General features: G+C 35.7%; 1 protein-coding gene across 3 annotated transcripts in view; it reads right to left on the bottom strand.

The window, feature by feature from the left end:
• Nucleotides 1–18,291, bottom strand: part of LOC149580545 (uridine kinase-like protein 3) — a 124,979-nt gene that overhangs the window by 9,027 nt on the left and 97,661 nt on the right. For all 3 annotated transcript variants that reach the window (XM_089791796.1, XM_089791811.1, XM_089791804.1), the window contains exon 11: nucleotides 10,606–10,666. In XM_089791796.1, the coding sequence (XP_089647922.1) occupies nucleotides 10,606–10,666 (61 nt within the window). The remainder of the gene's footprint in view (nucleotides 1–10,605; nucleotides 10,667–18,291) is intronic.

The following is an 18,291-nucleotide window of genomic DNA, read 5'->3' as shown; positions in this document are numbered from 1 at the left end:
TCTCGTTGGTGATGGGATAAGAGCTCTCAGAATGATCAGTAAATTGTTCTGAGGATATTGAGATACCAAAGCTGTTCCTTCTGTTTTAATCTAACTATTTTCTCATGTGAAAGTTATGTCTGTTCAAAGCCATTGTGGTATCCACAGAACCCTTTGAGTTGCCTGTAAAGGTTGATGCCTACTCTCTCTTGCTGAGTTGAGTTGGAGCTCATAATCAGGTTGGAGCCTGAGCCTGAATCCTGAAAATTCGAATGTCTGTTGTAGTGGGCTGTGGCCCATTGTTGATTGATTAGTAAGCCATGGTTTTTGCCAAAAGGGTTTCCATGTGATAAATCTGTGTATCTTTATCTCGGTTCTTTTCTTATGAATCTGTTCTGTGTGGCTTTAAATTTTGTTTAAAATACTATTCACCCCCTCCCCCTCTCAGTATTTTTGTGTTTTTCAATTTAGTGTAGACAAGTGAAGTGTGAAACCCTTCTTTTAACGTAGAAAGCATGCAAATGACTTGCAAAAATCTTCTTGATAATTTTCCCCTCAGAGACATGATTCCAGCACATTTCTTTGCAGTTTGAAGTTTTTCTGCTGCAAATTTTCCAAGTTTCTTTCACCATTGTTTAATTGAAAGCAAGGGCTTGCAAGAATGTACTTTGGAAAATTTTGGGTCTGAATGACAAAGTTTGAATCAAAATAAATGTTATCCACCTATCCAGACATGGCAAAAAAATAGTTACTTCCTCAATTTGCACTGTTTGGTAAAGTGAGATTAAAAAATCAGAGAATGAAGCCCATATACCACTGAAAAAATCTGAAATTCTAAACATAATTGGTTTACTTTGAAGGAAAAAAGTTTTTTTCACTTTGGAATATTAAAAATACATATAATTATATATGATTAAATATTATTAACTCGTAGTTTTGAAAAATTAATGTTAAAAGAATGCAATTACATAATTATTGACAATAATATTAATATCGTAATTTTGATGTTGACATTACAACCTCCAAGAAAGGGACAAAAGAGAAATGCAAGTACAAAACAAGAACCATGGAAGGTGAGCGAGTGCACGCTGGTAGCACAGACAAACAAGGGCAGATTGCAGAGTAATCCATTTGTTTAGAGTTTGGCATTGGCAACAACCAAGGTGATGTTGAGGAAAAATGCGTTTGGTGCTTGATAGAGGTGGTGGCTCATAAGGGACGGCATACAATACTACTCATGGGAAATAATCCAAATCCCAGCCTGCTAGAAAGGCCCAGCATCAACTAAAGAAATCTCCTCTTGTGAAAAAGTTTGCCAAATCCTCTCCCTTATCAGAAAAGGCTGCAGCTGCAGCTTCAAAATTGCAGATTGGGAAGCCACCATTGATGGATGTGGTATACAAGGAATGAAAGAACTATTAAAACTCATTCCGTTGTTTCACGCTTTTCTGCAACCAGAAAATCACCTCTCTCCTCCTTACCGTTGATTAATCACTTCTTTAATCAGTCTCTCTCCTTTGTTGATTGATTGAAAAGAGATTTCAATTCAATTTTCCACTCAAGATGGTCTGAACTTATCTAAATCATATCACACTCAGAATGATGTCCTTCTCTCCTCTGATGAAGGCCACTCAAGTGGGATGATTATTATGCCCAAGTTATTTCTTCCTCTGTCTCTCTTATAGGGGTTTTCCTCTAGAAGTAAGTATATTATGTCCCTCTCTAAAGATTGAAGATTTTGGTTACATATTGGGGCCCAATCATTCCTTGATTTGGGAAATCTGCGTTGCTTTATGGGTCTGTCTAAATTAGAAACTTGTTGCCTATGTAATCATTTATTAATTAATATTTTTTCATTTATTTATTTTTAAAGGAGAATACAATTCTAAAGGGCTTAGTTTGTAAATGCCTGAAAAGGAAAAGCAAAAAAATTAGCACAAAAAGGACAAAACATCATGGTTGCAATTTCCAAAGGACGAAACCCCTTGGTAGCGATTTTCCAGATGATGAAAACCCTCATGGCATCTTAGAGGATTTAGGAACAAAAATCTTCATATCCATTTGGTGCAATTCCATTCTACTGATCACATCTGTACTCAATGATGCAGCTGGAAACATTTATTATTTGCAATCAATTCATTGTATGATTCAAATTCTTGCATTTGGTGTGATTTCACTGCTGGTGTGGGGCTATTCAGCATTTATTTGCAGGGTTGATTGATCTTGTAGGTGCTGCCAATGTCCCAAAGTCTAGCACTGACGGAAAAGGGGCCAATCACCTATGTTACAAGGTCTGTTTTCATTCTTCAATAGTCACTGCACTTATTGCAGGCTCTGGTCTGAGTTTCAATAGGAGCAATAGTCTTTTGCCAATTGCCTGATTTGAGGATTATATAACTTACTATTGGGTAACTAATTCAATCTTAAATGTCACTGCTGTTTGCAGGGTGGGTTCACTGTCTTTCCTTGCAGGATTCATTAATAATCAGCTGCCAACCCCAGCCATACACCTGACTGTTGATCATTCTAGGGCCTACTCTGATAGTCAACTTTGGAGCCAATTTTGCAGGTCGTTTCAGCAATTTATCAGTCCTGATCTGGCTGTGATAGCTCACAACAAAGGTGTTTCCAGTCTCCTATCTCACATTGTCAGCTATATACATCTATGCTGGACAGTTCATTTTTGCTAGTCTTCTGCTATAATGTTATCAGATCTGAATGCTCTATTCAATTATTAGTTTCATTAATAACAGATGAATGCTTCATTCAATTATTACTTCCATTAATAACTGATTTAGATTGAAATTAATATCTGACTTTGTTTAGTTGGAGTTTGACAATATTTAATGGTTACCTATATATCTACAGTTTTCTCATGCCATCCAGTGATTACTTTCAGCATTTATTTTCCTGCCTCCCTATCAATCAGAAAAGCCACAAAAAATGCATACATTCAAAAGATAGATACAAATTTGAAATTAGTGTAGCTTTTTTAGTATCACTGATTGGGGATATTACAAACTGGGGGAAAAAACTACTCTTCATATTGCCATGATGGATATTTCAAAGCTGATTCTCCACTCCATCAAGACTCTGTCCTCTCAAGGAGTACGGTTGCAATTTATTGATTATAAAAGTCTTCCCTATACATGTTACCGATCTAAAAAGTTGAGTCCAGAAGTGGCAAATTGCTCATTGGAGATTTTAAGGATCTAGATGTAGCAACTAATGATATGGTCTTGACAGGCGTTCTTCCAACCACCTAAACAGAGAGAAAATATTAAAACCTGATAGTGAGTCCAAGACAAAACAAAAGGTGAAAAAACAGTTGCGAAGTTACTCTTGGAGGCCCAGGATACGGTGGAGAAGGGTTCTGAGTGGATGATGGAAGCATAGTTGGCATAGTCGCTAGAAAATCGGCGAGTTTCTACTAATTGCCGAGTTTTTGGGACTGGCAAGTTTTTCCAGGATTTAGTCGCGACTCGACTAGAGAAAAAATCACCAAGTTTTTCAAAAACACTCTTTTATTTTTTTAAAAAAAATTATTTTTTATTTATTTTTGTTGTTAAAAACAAAAGGCAGAAAGCCTATATATTATGTAAAATAGAGAATTACAGTATGCTAGTAGAGCTGGGAAGAGGAAGATGTCATTGTAATGATGTATTTACTTCTAGTTTGACACAAACTATTTACTATTATGCTTCCCGCCATCAGCATTCCACATGAGAATGCGATTTTGTGCACACTATGCATTTATATATATATAAACTCTGCTTGTTTCTTTTGTGTTCTCTTTAATTAACTCATTAGATGCATCTTCTCATTGAATTTGCAAAAAATGTATTTTAAATTAAATTTTAGCGGATTATTTAGGTTCCCGAGTTTCCCGGAGTTTTTTTTTTAAATGGCCGATTTTTTCCCAAATAAACTTTTAGTGGGCTTGGCAAGTTGTTGTCGAGTCCGAATTTTCCAACTATGGATGGAAGCTCGCCTTTCACAAAAGTACAAAGCACGGTTCTCTTCCTTGAACTCACAATCACAAAGAAGATTACATTGTTTCTATTCCCAATTTGTCAACATTCAAGAAGTTCTTTTCCATTTGTTTCCAAGAAACTCAATTGAAGGTGCCTCCATTCTGTTTGAGATTCAACCCATACGGGGTTTATCTCCAATTTGACTCTCTCTCTGCACCATTAACTTGTTATGCCTTGAAGACTCTTCTATGTTTAAGTTGAGCCCAAATGATGACTTCATCCAATCAAAACCCATCACCTCAAAAGCTAGGCAAGCCAATTAATAACCACATCAGAGTGTGTTCGCTATGTTATTTTTGCATATCTTACACCAATTCCTATTGTCTATAAGGTTACCCATGTAGACATTTCTTCACATTTCTACACATCTTATAATGTAGTAACTAAACCTCTAGATCATTCCTATTTGGTCATTTTGGGGAGGGTGTATTCAGATATTAATAATAAAATAGAATATTATTAAATATTGTAATCATTGTCATCTAATGCCAACATCTCTTCCAAAGATAGACATGCCAATTCCTCTCAATTTCATTTCTTTGGCTTTCATCAACATAAATGTTAACCAAAAGTCATGCATAATTATGTTGGAAGAAATTTCTACTTATAAAAATCAAAATTAAAAGAAGAATGAATTTACCTATTACGATAATAGATAAGCTTCTATTACTAATTAATGGTTATCTATATTGTAATCTATTGTAAATATTAGAATGTTTCTAATATTAGTTGGTTTGTCGTTCTTTTTTAGCTTTCTTTAGCTTTCTTTTAGCTAGAATAGAATGTTTCTATTCTTTACGAATTGTTTTATTCTTTTGTATATATTGACCTCTCGGTCTCTATTAATATCAAGTATTTTACCAATTATTTTGTAATGTGGTATCACAACCAATTCTTGGAAATTTTTTTTAAAATATTATAATTTCTTGTTCGAAATTATCAGGGCAATATTTTTCAAAATTATTTATGTGATATCTGCGCCTTATGACCATTTTTCTGCAACTGTCGTCTGTTTTTTCTACACATTTTTGTCATTTTTTTGTGATTTTTTTGCAGCAGGATTTTTTTTTTGAAAAACCTAATTTCCTATACCAGATGAAAAAATATTTTACAAATTCTTGGTGGGTTTTTCGAGATCTCAATTGGATTGTTGTTTGTTTTTTCTAGGTGCCTTGATTTTTGTGCCTCAATTTTCAAGCCAGTGGATCTAGAAATTGACAACATATTCTTTTTGAGTTTTTCAAGCTCTCTTCGGAGTACTTCAAATTTTCAAGGTCTTTCATTTTTGCCTCGAACTACGTGACTTGATAGATTTTCATGCTTTTTCATTGAAACAAGTGCTATGGCACCTTTGACTAATATTTTGCTCAAGTACAATTCAAAATTCAATGGTTGGAACTATGGCACTTCGAAGCGGCAGATAATAGCAATTTTTGAATATCAAAATACTGATCAGATTGTTCAGGGTCATGCACAACGTCCGACTACCTCTAGTACTGATCAGGATACATGGGATCTGAAAAATCGGGAGGCGGTGATGCTTCTCAAATTATCCCTAGCTGATAATCAGCTCTCTCAGATTCCATCCAGCAACACAGCTGTCGTGATATAAGCACATCTCAAAAATCTTCATGAGACTTCTGAAAAAAGTAAAGCTTTCTTTTTGAAGAACGCTCTGTTTTCTATTATCATAAATGAGCAAACATCGCTCCAAGCTCACCTGAATAGGATTTAGGAAATTCGTGATCAGTTGCTTGCCATGGGTCACAAGATGGAGGAAGAGGACATTGTGGTCATCACTCTCTGGAGTTTACCCAAGTCCTATGAGCATTTTATCGAGACTCTCAACATCACTTCTTCTGGTGTTAATGTGAAATTCACAGATCCCTACACACTCCTACTTCAGCAAGATCAATGGAAACAATAGTTCAATAGCAATTCTAGCTCCACCTCCTCAAAGAAAGCCTTTGTTGTTATCCTTTCATAAGGATAAAGGCGAGTCTCGGCAAAAATCCTTTGCTCCATATTCAAAAGGCTCCTGCAAGAAGAACATTAAATGCAACTACTACAACAAGTTTGGTCACATGAAGGTTGAATGTCGAAAACACTTAGCTGCCCAATCTACGCAATCAAGTTCGCAACCCAAAGCGAACAATGTAGAGCACAGTAAAGCGGATAGAATCTACCTTTTAGCCTTCATGGCTAAAAGACCTGCAAATCATGTGAAGTCATCTGCCTGGTACATAGATTCAGGTGCCTCTCATCATTTCACCCACTGCCGAGATTGATTCACTAGCTACCAACCTTACTCAAATTCGGTTATTTTTGGTGGTGGAGAAGAGTACACTATTGTCGGCAAAGGCAACATTCAAATTCAGTTTGTTGGGAGGAATATTAATTTTCTCGATGTGTACTACATTCCATGAATGGAACTAAACCTACTTTCAATCAATCAATTGTTGCGACATTCTCCCCAATTGGATCACCTTTAGTTCCCATCAGTGGTACCATTATTGCTAGGGCCATAGTTTAAAAATTCGGTGAGATATCGCCATTCTCGCGATATTTCGCCAAGCAAAAACCCAGGCAATTAAATCGCACCAAAAACCGGCAACGAAATATGGGAAAAAATCGCAGTAGATATTTAAGAATATATCGCCGTGAATACAAAAACTCGCTCAAAGATATCGTTGAAAAGACATTCTGACTCTCATTCGTCTTCATCGCAACCTAGTTGACTCCCATTTGTCTGCACTCTACATTCGAAACCTGCATTTGACTTAGCGTGGCATTGCTTTGCCTACCTCCAAGGGGCGAACGGATCTCATCGCTTCGGTGAATCACTTGAGCCCCTTGCATTCGATGACTCAACGACATTGTCTAGAGTCTCGAGTGGCCATTCAACGGCACTAAAATTATTTTGTAAAAGTAAAAGTAAAATATTATGGTTTGATAAATTATTAAAAATTAAAGATATATTTTAATTGTTAAATTTCCTATAATATTATATTATTATTTATATATATGATTTAACAATTACTATTTCATTTTTACTATAATACTATTTATTAATTTAGTAATTTTCTGTAATTCAAATTTACTATTTTAAATTTACTATAGTATTTAATTAATACTGTTGTTTTGTTTTGTTTTTTAACTTCTAACTAATATATTTAATATTTATAATACATTTTAATAGATTTTAAGATTTATAATATATATTAATAGATTTTAATTTTTTGAGATTTATGATTCTATCGCTAAGTTTTAGTTGCAATGAATTACGATTTAACTCAACTTGGATATCTCAAATTATTAAATGTTCTACAAATTTGGTGTATATGTATTTATTTTTAAGAATATTCTAGAAATTGTATATTTTCAAATGTTTGATAAAAGTGTCGATTTATTGTGGATTTTTTTGCCGATTTCGAGTTTTTTAAAAAATTTGGGCTGGCCGAGATATTGTCGATATCGAATTTTTAAACTATGGAGGGCGACTCACTCTATTGTTGCAGTGTATCTTAAGGATCATGGTCTTTTCTAACTTACTAATTCTGGTGATTCTCGGAACTTAGCTATGGCTACTCAGCGGTCTTCTGTTAGCACACTTTGGCATCGACGATATGGGCACTTAAATGTGCATTATCTCTCTTACCTTGTTTGGGAAGAGCTTGTCCTCGGTTTGCCAGAGATTCAAACTCGGCAGCTTGGAGTTTGTGATGCATACCAAGATGGAAAGCAACATCGCACACCTTTCACCAATGGTGATTCATGGCGAGCTTCTCAGGTACTTCAGCTTGTTCATGCTGATATCTGCAACCCTATGGCAACTCCTATTCTTGGGTCTAGGTATTTTCTATTGTTCTTTGATGATTTAAGTAGAAAAAATTGGGTATATTTTCTTAAAAAGAAATCAGATGTGTTAATGTTATAATTCTGTCGGATAAATTATATTATATATATGAGATATATAATATATGACAAATATTATATATGGAATAATTAACTTATATTAAGAGTGATATATATATATATATATATATATATATATATCTTATTATATAATCATTATATTATGTTGAGGGTATATTACTTGTGTTATAACTATAACTAATGTAAGTTAATATGTTAAAGAGACATGTCTCTTTAAGAGACATGCCTCTTTATTTCTCTTATATATTCATTCATATAGTAACTTGGAAAACACATAAAATTCCACAAGTGCTATTACAAGTTCAAATCCTATTTCACTAACAAGATGCATTTCATGTCTTTCAGAAGTTTAAACCTTTAGTTGAAAAAGAGTCTGGGAAATCTATTATTACTCTTAGGTCAGACACTGGGGGAACTTTGTTCTAATGAATTCTCTAGCTTCTTGGATACTCATGGCATCAAATGCCAATAAACCACACCCGACACACCACAACGGAACAGTGTAGTTGAACTTTGGAACAGAACAATCATCGAGATGGCTCTATCCATGTTTTAACACAAACATGTTCCAAAAAAGTTTTGGGCAGAATCATTTAACACTGCAATTTATCTTTTGAACCAGTCACCCACAATGGTGGTCAAAGGTAAGACTCTGAAAGAGCCCTAGTCAAGTCGCAAGCCCAAAATCAATCACCTAAAAGTTTTTGGCTCCCTTGCTTTTGTTTGGATCCCTGATGCATTCTTGCACCAAGTTGGATGCCAAGAGTCAAAAACTCATGCTTGTTGGATATAGTATTCAAAAAGCCTATTGCATGATCGACACTCAGACATCTCGTCTCTTGTACATTCGTGGGGTAGTTTTTGATGAGCAACAAGGACCATTCATGCATGTTTGTCGTGTTCTTGATTTTTGACATGACTGACCTTGGGCTCATGCACTATTGCTTAGGTGTTGAGGTTTGGCAAAAGTCTTCTAGTATATTCATCTCTCAGTCCAAATATGTCAGGGCTCTGTTAGACAAATTCCATATGCAAGATTGCAAGCCTGCATCTACACCCATGGAGAAAGGTCTTAAGTTATCTGCCAAGTCTGATTCTCCTCCCATTGATGATACTACATACAGGGAACTAGTAGGCAACCTCATCTACCTCTCTACTCCTAGGCTTGATATCAACTTTGCAGTCAACTACATCTCATGTTTTATGACAGCTCTTAAAGCGAATCATTGGATGGCAACAAAGCATGTGCTTCGTTATGTGAAGGGTGCTACAAATTTTGGACTTCTTTACTCTTGAAGTTCTACTCCTACACTCATTTGGTTCACAAATTCTGATTGGGCAAGCTTTGTTGACGATAAAAAGTCAACTTTTGGATATGTGTTCAATATGGGATCCAGTATCGTCGCATGGACCAATAAGAAGCACTAGGTTGTTTCTCTCTCCTCTACAAAGGTTGAATACAAAGGGATAGTCAAGGCAAGTTGTGAAGTTGTTTGGCATCATTGGATGCTTGGGGATATGCAGATGTCACCAACAGGACCGAACACTTTGTTTGTTGATAACAAAGGTGTTATCAAGTTAGCACAAAATCCAATCTGCCATGAACAAACCAAGCATGTGGATGTTCATTGTCACTATCTATGACCGCTGGTTGAAGACGGGACAATAGATTTGCAATATGTTCCTACCATGGATCCGACTACAGTCACCAAGCCTCTTGGTCCTGATAAGTTTGTTAAATTCAGATGACAATTTGGTGTTGTGGATAGATTAACCATTAAAGGAGGGTATTACGATAGTAGATAAGCTTCTATTATTGTAATCTATTGTAAATATTAGAATGTTTCTAATATTAGTTAGTCTGTAATTATATTTTAGCTTTCTTTAGCTTTCTTTTAGCTAGATAGAATGTTTCTATTCTTTATGATCGTTTCCTAAGGAAACATCATTTTATTCTTTTGTATATATTGACCTCTCAGTCTCTGTTAATATCAAGCAAGTATTTTACAAATTACTTCGTAATATTACCACCTACGGTAAAGGAAATTTAAATGCATGCTACTGAATAAGATTTATAACAGACATAAGTAAATGCAAGACAACATCAAAGAACTGCCATGTATTCCATTAATATCAATCAATGTTTACATAAAGTGATAAGCACAACAACAATGATACCAATGATACTGATAATGCTAATGATGTTGCCCTCTTCCATCCGAGGGAGTGCACATATAACCTCTGAGGAGTGCGACATGAACTGTCAGTACCATAACTAACTACCCCTCTGCCCACTAACTGACAACAACATGATTAACATTAACAACATTTTAGACAACACATAACATTATACCCAACAACAATGACTGTACTGGGATGGCTTCCCTTGGCCCTAAAGTAATCTTTTTTGATATCAAATCTTTGAGGTTACAAAGCAAGAAAAACACCATTAAGGTAATAGGTTAGTAACTAAAGAAGCGTGCAATGCCTGATGCTATAAGCATATAAAAAGAAAAGAAAAATGTAAATCTGACTCTAAATATTGATGACAGAAAAATCATGCCTTTCGCTAATATATAACTAACTATTTGAATCATTACGACATTTAACACATTATGGTTTAAGCTTACAAAACATTAAGATGGGTATTATTTACCTGCGGATTATCGACACACCACATAGCGTCTTACAAAAGTCAACTCCAATATAGACTGATCCTGCATTAAAGCAGTGGAAATGTTAATTACAATGAAGGGGTGCTAGCTATAAGCACCATAGCATGTCGATAATGAAAAGTTTGTTACTTAGGCATGTCATTTTTTAGCTGACAAAAAAGTTTCTAATTCGATTGTTAGTTTCGCTGGAGAGATTAAATTATAAGAATTTCTCATTACATAATATTTATGATTTGACAAAATTGTTTCTTTGTTCTTAATTTGTAAACCATGGTTCATTGTTATACTAAGTTAGCAATCCGAGTTCGGGTTCGAAGAACTAGTTCGTTGGTACGCCAAAATCTTGAAATGGGATGTGGGGGTTTGTGTGGGTTCTTTAGCACAAAAAACAGGTTATATATATATATATATATATATATATATATATATGCAGCCTAGAAAAATGAATTAAGATTAGAATGCTACATTGTATCATAGAAACAACAAAAACACAATAAACTTGTAATCTTAGCATCATAACCATTATCAACACCAAACTATTAAAATAATATCGAGTTCAAGTATCATTGTTTAGACTTTCAAGAATTAGAACTTTATGCTAAGTTTCAATCATCTAATGGATTATCTCAATCTTCATCTTCTTCATCAAAGGCATTAGTTGGTTCAAAAACATTGCCAATGTTATTGGGATCAACTGCACCAATAATATTACTGATTTCCAAGTTGTCCAATGCTTATTACTTTTTCATTGTGCAAAGAGCTTGTTTGTTTGTAATTAACATCCTACTTGAAAAATGTTATATAAGTAGCTTGCAACTCCCTTCACCTATTGAAGATGTTATTTAAAGTTTCAAATATGATTCATCACCATACAGAGCTTCCAATTATTCAAACAGGGGTCATTATCAGCAATTGGATATAAAAATTCCACTAGAAGAAATCTTGAGGGCTAATTTAATTTGATGTAATAAATATTTGAACTTCAGCAAATTTTGTTTTGTAATGTTAAAATCTTTATTCAAATTCTGTAATAATTGTTTTCTGCACTAAATTATAGAATGTCCCCGATGAAAGTGTACCTGGTTCGCAGTTAGTCTACCTGGGTCTGCCCTGGTCTGACCTAGGTTTGACTAGAAGCAACCAACCTACTTGGGTTCAAACCCAAATGGAACCCAAAAGAGAACTAGGACCAGGACCAAGAACTGGTTTGAAATTCGCCTGGTACAAAGGGCCAAGGGGAGAGCTGGGTAACTAAGTTATATGATAAAGATTATGCTATTAGTAAAAAGGCTAGAGGATTAACCTAGAAATGTGCATAGCTAGCACTAAGTGTAATGAGAGCTAACTAGAGATCGCCAACAACATGAAAACTAGAAAAGTCAAAAGCTCCATAAGCATCTTCTCAACATCATGAAAATATGAATGTTAATACAGGTAGAAAAAAAATCAAATTAATGTTCACTAGTGACCAAAATAGATCAAGGGAACTCAAGAGTACATCCAATGATAATTAAAAGTACAAAGACAAAAAACAAATCTTGGAGCTAGAAAAGTGAGCAAGAATAAAAGTAAATCACTAAAGCGCAAAAGCATAAGAAGTAGAGACAAAAGTGTTTGAATCTTAGCCATTAAGTACAAGTATAAATCAAAATATCTGATAGCTCAAAGAGAATGAAGCAAGACACAAGAGAAGATCAAAGAAGGTCAAGGAAAGAAAGGTTTCCAATCATTATTTTGTATTAAAGACTAAAAGTGGAAGGAGAACCACTGACATCATCATTCACTGCCATCATAGGACTGATGGAGAATCTTCGTAGAAAAGAACTCTTGGAGCTTATAAAGTGGCATAAACAAAAAAAAGAGCACAAAAGACATCATAAGAGAGATTAAACCCAATGCATGTGAATCTTAGCCATTGAATACAAGTAGAAATATAAATATCCAAACGAGAGAAGATACAGATGAAAACCATAGAAGGTTGAGGCAACAAAGTGATGTGCCTTGTGCACATACATGCCCTGTCATATATGGGGACCCCAAACTCTCTTTTGCGCCCTCAGGTTATATCTGTGTTAGTTGTCTCCTTTGTTTTGGAGTAATTTTGGTGCAATTATGCATTACATATCTGTACTTCAGAAAATTCGAGAGCATCTTGCATTACAGAGAACAAGCTAGTTGCAACATATGACCTGTTTAGGATTGAATAGAGAATAAATAATTTAAACAAAGTCGTTAGGATGTCAGATGGAAACAATAAAGCAAGAAAAAATATGGTTTTGGACAAGGATTTTTGCTTTGCACCAAGCAACACGTCAAGAATCATTCAATGAGTTAAAGAAAGTGTGGAATGTACTTTGCAAACTTGGAATGAATGTTTAATCAATCAATTCATGAAGGATAAGAAAGTAGGAGTTTGATTGTCATGGGAATATCATTGTCTTATGGATAACCACAAGGAACCACTATTCACACTTAGAAGAATGAAATTTGGATAAGGAATGGTGGAACCAAGCTAGTGGTGGGGATATCCCCATCTTTTCGATAGCATTACATTCAAAATCTAAAAAATATCCCTCATATTTGCCTCAGTCTTAAGGGGAAAAAAATAAAGAAAATAAAGCAAGAACTAAAGTGGCACATATAAGCTCATGGCCAAGATTAGGTTATGTTTTGGATAATCCAAAAGAAGACTAAATGCCTGACACTCTAAAATCCTTGACATCTGAAATTTCAAGAACTTCAAAGCCTGAAATTCCAAGAAATGCCTCCAAATCCCAAAATTCGAAGACCACCTCCAAATCTCAAGATTCCAAGAACACCTGTAACTTTCGTCTTTCCATTGCATACCCAAATCCCTGACTGCCTTCCGAACCAGTCACTCCTCTCCAAAATATAAAATCCAATCATCTTAAGAGTGAAAATGCTAATCCAATGAGAGCTGAATGTTCTGCCACTCCTTTTCAATGTGAAAATGCCATACCAAGGTATCAAGAAAAGTCTGACATTTCTTTTCAAGACCACAAATCCAATCCTCCACTAGTCCAGATTCCCAATCCACAAGAATGAGGAAACACTGATCCAAAGACACTGAAATTCTGATCCATTTCTCCTAACCTCATTCAATCCAATATCCCATCATAGTGACTTATGTCCAAGGTCCAAACAATGCTAATCCTCTTATTAAATGTTGAACTATTGATCCATTGATGCCAATCTATGTGTAGTTTTGAGGTTCCTATTACACGATTGTTGAGAAGACCTAGAGTTATGACAATGATAAATTTCAATGAGATAGGGTTACAATGTTCTTGATCATGTCGATGAAATCCTGGATTATGACTTGTTTAATTTGGATGTGAGCATAGAGGAGTATAATGCAGTAATGAGATAAAGGGATGATGTCTTTATTGCAAGATGGGTCAACAAAAAGATCGAAGACTGCCAGTTCATCAAAGTCTCTCGAGATTGATGAAAGGTAAAACATCACTGCAATATGACTCCAAGGGCATCTCAAAATTTCTACTCATAGGTAAATGTAACCATGAAGCAAGCTCAAGGACCAATTTCAGAATTCTCAGAATACAAAAAGAATAGTGGAAGAATGAAACATTTCTAGCAGAAATATAATATGCTTCATTGTAAGAGGAGGAAGAAATTTTCAAAATAAAAAAAGATGTAGTATTGATGAGTAAAACTTGTCTTCTTCTATACCTACAGTTTGTCTTATTCTCCTGTGACAGAACAGAAAGCATGTCAAATTTTTTCCTGTAGTGGTGTCAAATACAGCTATTTTGTCCTCCAGTGGGAGTACGTAGATGATATTATATTTAAAATTCTTAATGTTTGTTGAAGAGAAATCCGAGCCCTTAGTGTTGAGTTAATCTACACCATTGATCGTGTAAGTCTTCTCTATAAAAGGAGTAGTTAATGATCAAGTTAGTAGAAATAGTTGTTGTAGGCTTGTAGCAGAAAGGATTCATGAATAGAAATTGTTGTAAATAGCATTTGGAACAAGACACGGTATGGTGTCTTTCTTGTGTTTTATTGTATACATGGTTTCTATTCTTCAATGATAGCTACATTACATTGATTTTAGTGATGAAATGTCAGGATAATTAATGGATTTCCAGTTCATACCATGTGTCTTGCTGATGCAAGCTAAACTACCTCGTTAGCATGAATCGTTTGAGTTAGTGGCATTCTTTTTCACTCATTATCAAAAGTCTTTGTTCATGAAGCAAGCCTACCCGACCTGCCACAATCTCAGTCTAGTTCCCAAATGTCGGTCTTGCAAAGCCTTTTCAAAGATGTCACGGAGTTGTGGTCTTCCTCAAATTATCGATCCCTCGCCAGCCTGTGATCCCGAACGCTCAATCGAAGGTTCTTGCAAACTTGAATGCCCGGATCACTAGTCATCAAATTAGGGTATTAGGCGACCAAGCAACTTGTGGGTCCGTAGCCTTAGTGTATCTCCACTTTAGGTGTTCCTCCTTTACCACGTCAATTCCCTCCCGCCTTTTAGCCTGCAGCATTGCATGGAAGTTGCACATTTTCCAAATAAGAATGATAGTTCAAGTAATGCACATTTCATCCAAGTTAATACATCATTTGCGTGGTGGATTATCACATATCATTCTTTAACATCTTCAGTACGCTATTTGCAATGGCTTCTTTCTCAACATGCAGTCTGTGATTCAAAACCATCTGGCCAAAGTGAAGGATATTGAGATGGAGTATGGAGATTTTAATCAATTTCTGGATAAGTATGAAGGCAGCAAGGATTTGAATTCTTGGGATTATTGCTCTTTCAAAGTGGTCTAGTACATGCAGCTGGTTTTCCTTTTGCTATGCAATGACCTAAGTTGGTAGCTACATGCACAAAGTTTTATCATCTTGTCGAGTGAGAAATTCGGACGGCCAACGAGAAAGTATTACCAAAAATCAATTTGGAAAGCATTATATAGGCTCTGGGCATTCCATGTGACCAGGAAATGGAGTCTTTTCATCAAGGTTGGACATGAATATTTCAAGGCACACAAGGATTTCTATATTAACAATGTACCAAGAACTAGCACAAATCAGAATGGCAAGGTAAGTCCCCATCGCTTAGTAAACTCTAGAAATTTTATTTTAAAGAACCCATTGCAAATGTGATTACTTTGTTGCATAGAGTAGAGGAAAACCCTAATTCCGAGAGCTTTGAATTCTAGATGTTCAAGTTTATTGTGCTAATTTGTGGGAGAAAGGAGTATATACATTGGGGTGGTCTTATGAGTTCGCATCTTCATGCTTAGTTGAAGGATTTCTCCCAAAAGGTAATGTCCCACTTTTCTTCTATGTTGTTGTAGCTTATCGCAATTATAGAAGCTTTTGGGAACCGCACAACCTATATATTTTGTTCAAACCCCTATCTATAAATTGTTCCCTCAACTCACTGTAAGTAAGGGTAACTAAGACTTCGCCCAAGTGAATGGTGTTTTTCTTATGAAGCTAGTCAAAAAGCTGGAGGGAAAACACTATATGAAGTTATCTTAGGAAGCTATAGATTTTTTCTTAGGGTTTGGTAGTGTATTCACTCAATTCAAACAATTCACATATTTGAGGATAGGGAGTTTTGAGAAGGAACCACTACGACTTCCTAGGTACCCCTCTAATCTTCTAGTGATTATGGAAGCTTGTCATTAAATAATTTGTGGTGAATGTCTAATACTCTAACATGCGAAAAGGGGTTTTGTTTTCCCTGTATCTATGTCTTTCTATTCATGAAAAACCTTTGTAGTTGCTAAGACTATTGAGAAAATCTTCGAGGATTACTATTTTCCCTCTCTGTCCGAAAGAACCCAATTCGATAGCCCAAGCAAAACTTGTATAGACCTTGAACTTATATCCACAAGCCCACATTGGAGGATGTCTAGGCGGATTGTATTGATGAAATAGAGACATTTAAAAGGAATTTCGCCAAGCTCTCTGCAAAAAGTTCGATCCTTTGGGGTCAATTTGAACATACTCGTCATAGCACAAGAAGAAGATATTGTTGTTGATCCTGAGTTCCAAGAACTAAGAGATAAAGGTGTTCACAGGATAGATTGGAGTAAGTCGGAGGTTTTTGTATGACAGCCCTAACAACTCTTGTGATCAAGAGAACAATGAATTGGTTGCAAGGAAAATGGAGAAAGAAGGTTCATCAATGAAGAAACATCTACTAGTCGTCCAGCTCAAAGTGAGACCCCTACCACTCCTATGGTGATCAACGATAACACATCTATTAGCCCGACTAAGGGAGATGCACAAAGTGGTGGAGATGGAGAGCAGCCCGATTATGTATGTGAGCTAGATGAAGAAAGTACTCCCGCAAAACAAAAGGTGGTTGATGGAAAATCATGAAGGATACCACCATAACATCTATAATGGAGATTTCTTCTTCTCCTACACCAATTACCCCTGCAACCTTCCCATCGTCATCAAAAGTGTGTGATGTCAGGTCTAGTATTACCTCATTTGTCTAGTAAACTCAAGAAGTAGAGAAGAGAAGAAAAGCCACTCCAAGTGCTAACAAAGCGGATATTGTAGCCCTTCGTTTTCAAAGTTCAAAGAATCCTAAAAAATGTCTAGGGCGGTTGTTGATGCTAATAGAGGACACCACGTCCTGGAAATAATGACTCTATCAGGGATGCTAATATGGATGCCATCACAAAAGCCGACTATAATGTCTCACGCATTTAAATGGGACCTGCTTGTTAGGAATAAGGTGTCTCAACCTTGTATAATTCCTATTCTTATTATTTGTTTTGTAAAATGTATTTCTTGCAAATAATGTTGATGTGTCGACATCTTGAATTGTGTGTAAGGAGATCATGGCTAAAATGGTTATGACAGATTCCTATCACACGTAAGAGCTATGTTAGGAAGATTCAATGACAGGTGAAGACATGTGGCAACTAAGATATTTGAGTACTGTACACTCTACCCCAATAGTGGGGTTGAAAAATTTTTTGGGGTTCCTATTTTCTTGGAGAATAGTAAAACCCTAATACGATTTACCTTTGGGAGTAGCCCTAAAGTGAAGCGCATGTTATAAGCGTTTTTAGGGTTGCGAAGAGAGATGATGCGAAAAAGAGTGTATTGTTGGTACTACGAGTTGCTACTGGAGTTTTCTGTTGTCGATGTTGAGCTTGCACTACAAGTGTATTGTAACCTTTTGTTGAAGATAATACATTGTGCAGGTTTTGAAGGGGTGGGGTTGTTTTACCGAAGGGTTTTTCTCCACCGGAAAATCTTTGTGTTATGTGTTTCTTTCTTTGTCTATTTTCTGTATGCATGGTTGGCTGCAATATTGTTGTTTACATGATATTGAATCTGTAAGTGTAGAAGATTTTAATAGGATTTGCATCATACTTTCCTTATGAGATTAGTGTAGGAAGTTGTTTCCGGAGTTTCCTTACACTGCTAACCTGGAGAGTGAAGCCTATCATGTGAATTTTCATGTTAAGGCTCTAACTGAAAAAGCACATGAATTGAAGAAGAATTGTGAGTTTCAGGAGCATTTAGCACAAATTCAGCCTTATAAGGAATTTGTGACCTCTGTCATAAGTTTTATTAGAGGATGAGCATCTATTGCCAATCAAGTTCTTCATGACACAAGCTTCTTGACCAATTCAAGGGTAGAG

Source organism: Cupressus sempervirens, chromosome 1 (genome assembly GCF_028749045.1).
Source record: "Cupressus sempervirens isolate cs-2001-9-10 chromosome 1, ASM2874904v1, whole genome shotgun sequence".
NCBI lineage: Eukaryota > Viridiplantae > Streptophyta > Pinopsida > Cupressales > Cupressaceae > Cupressus > Cupressus sempervirens.
Note: the sequence above shows the minus strand (reverse complement) of the source record. Positions and strands in the feature narration are given on the sequence as shown.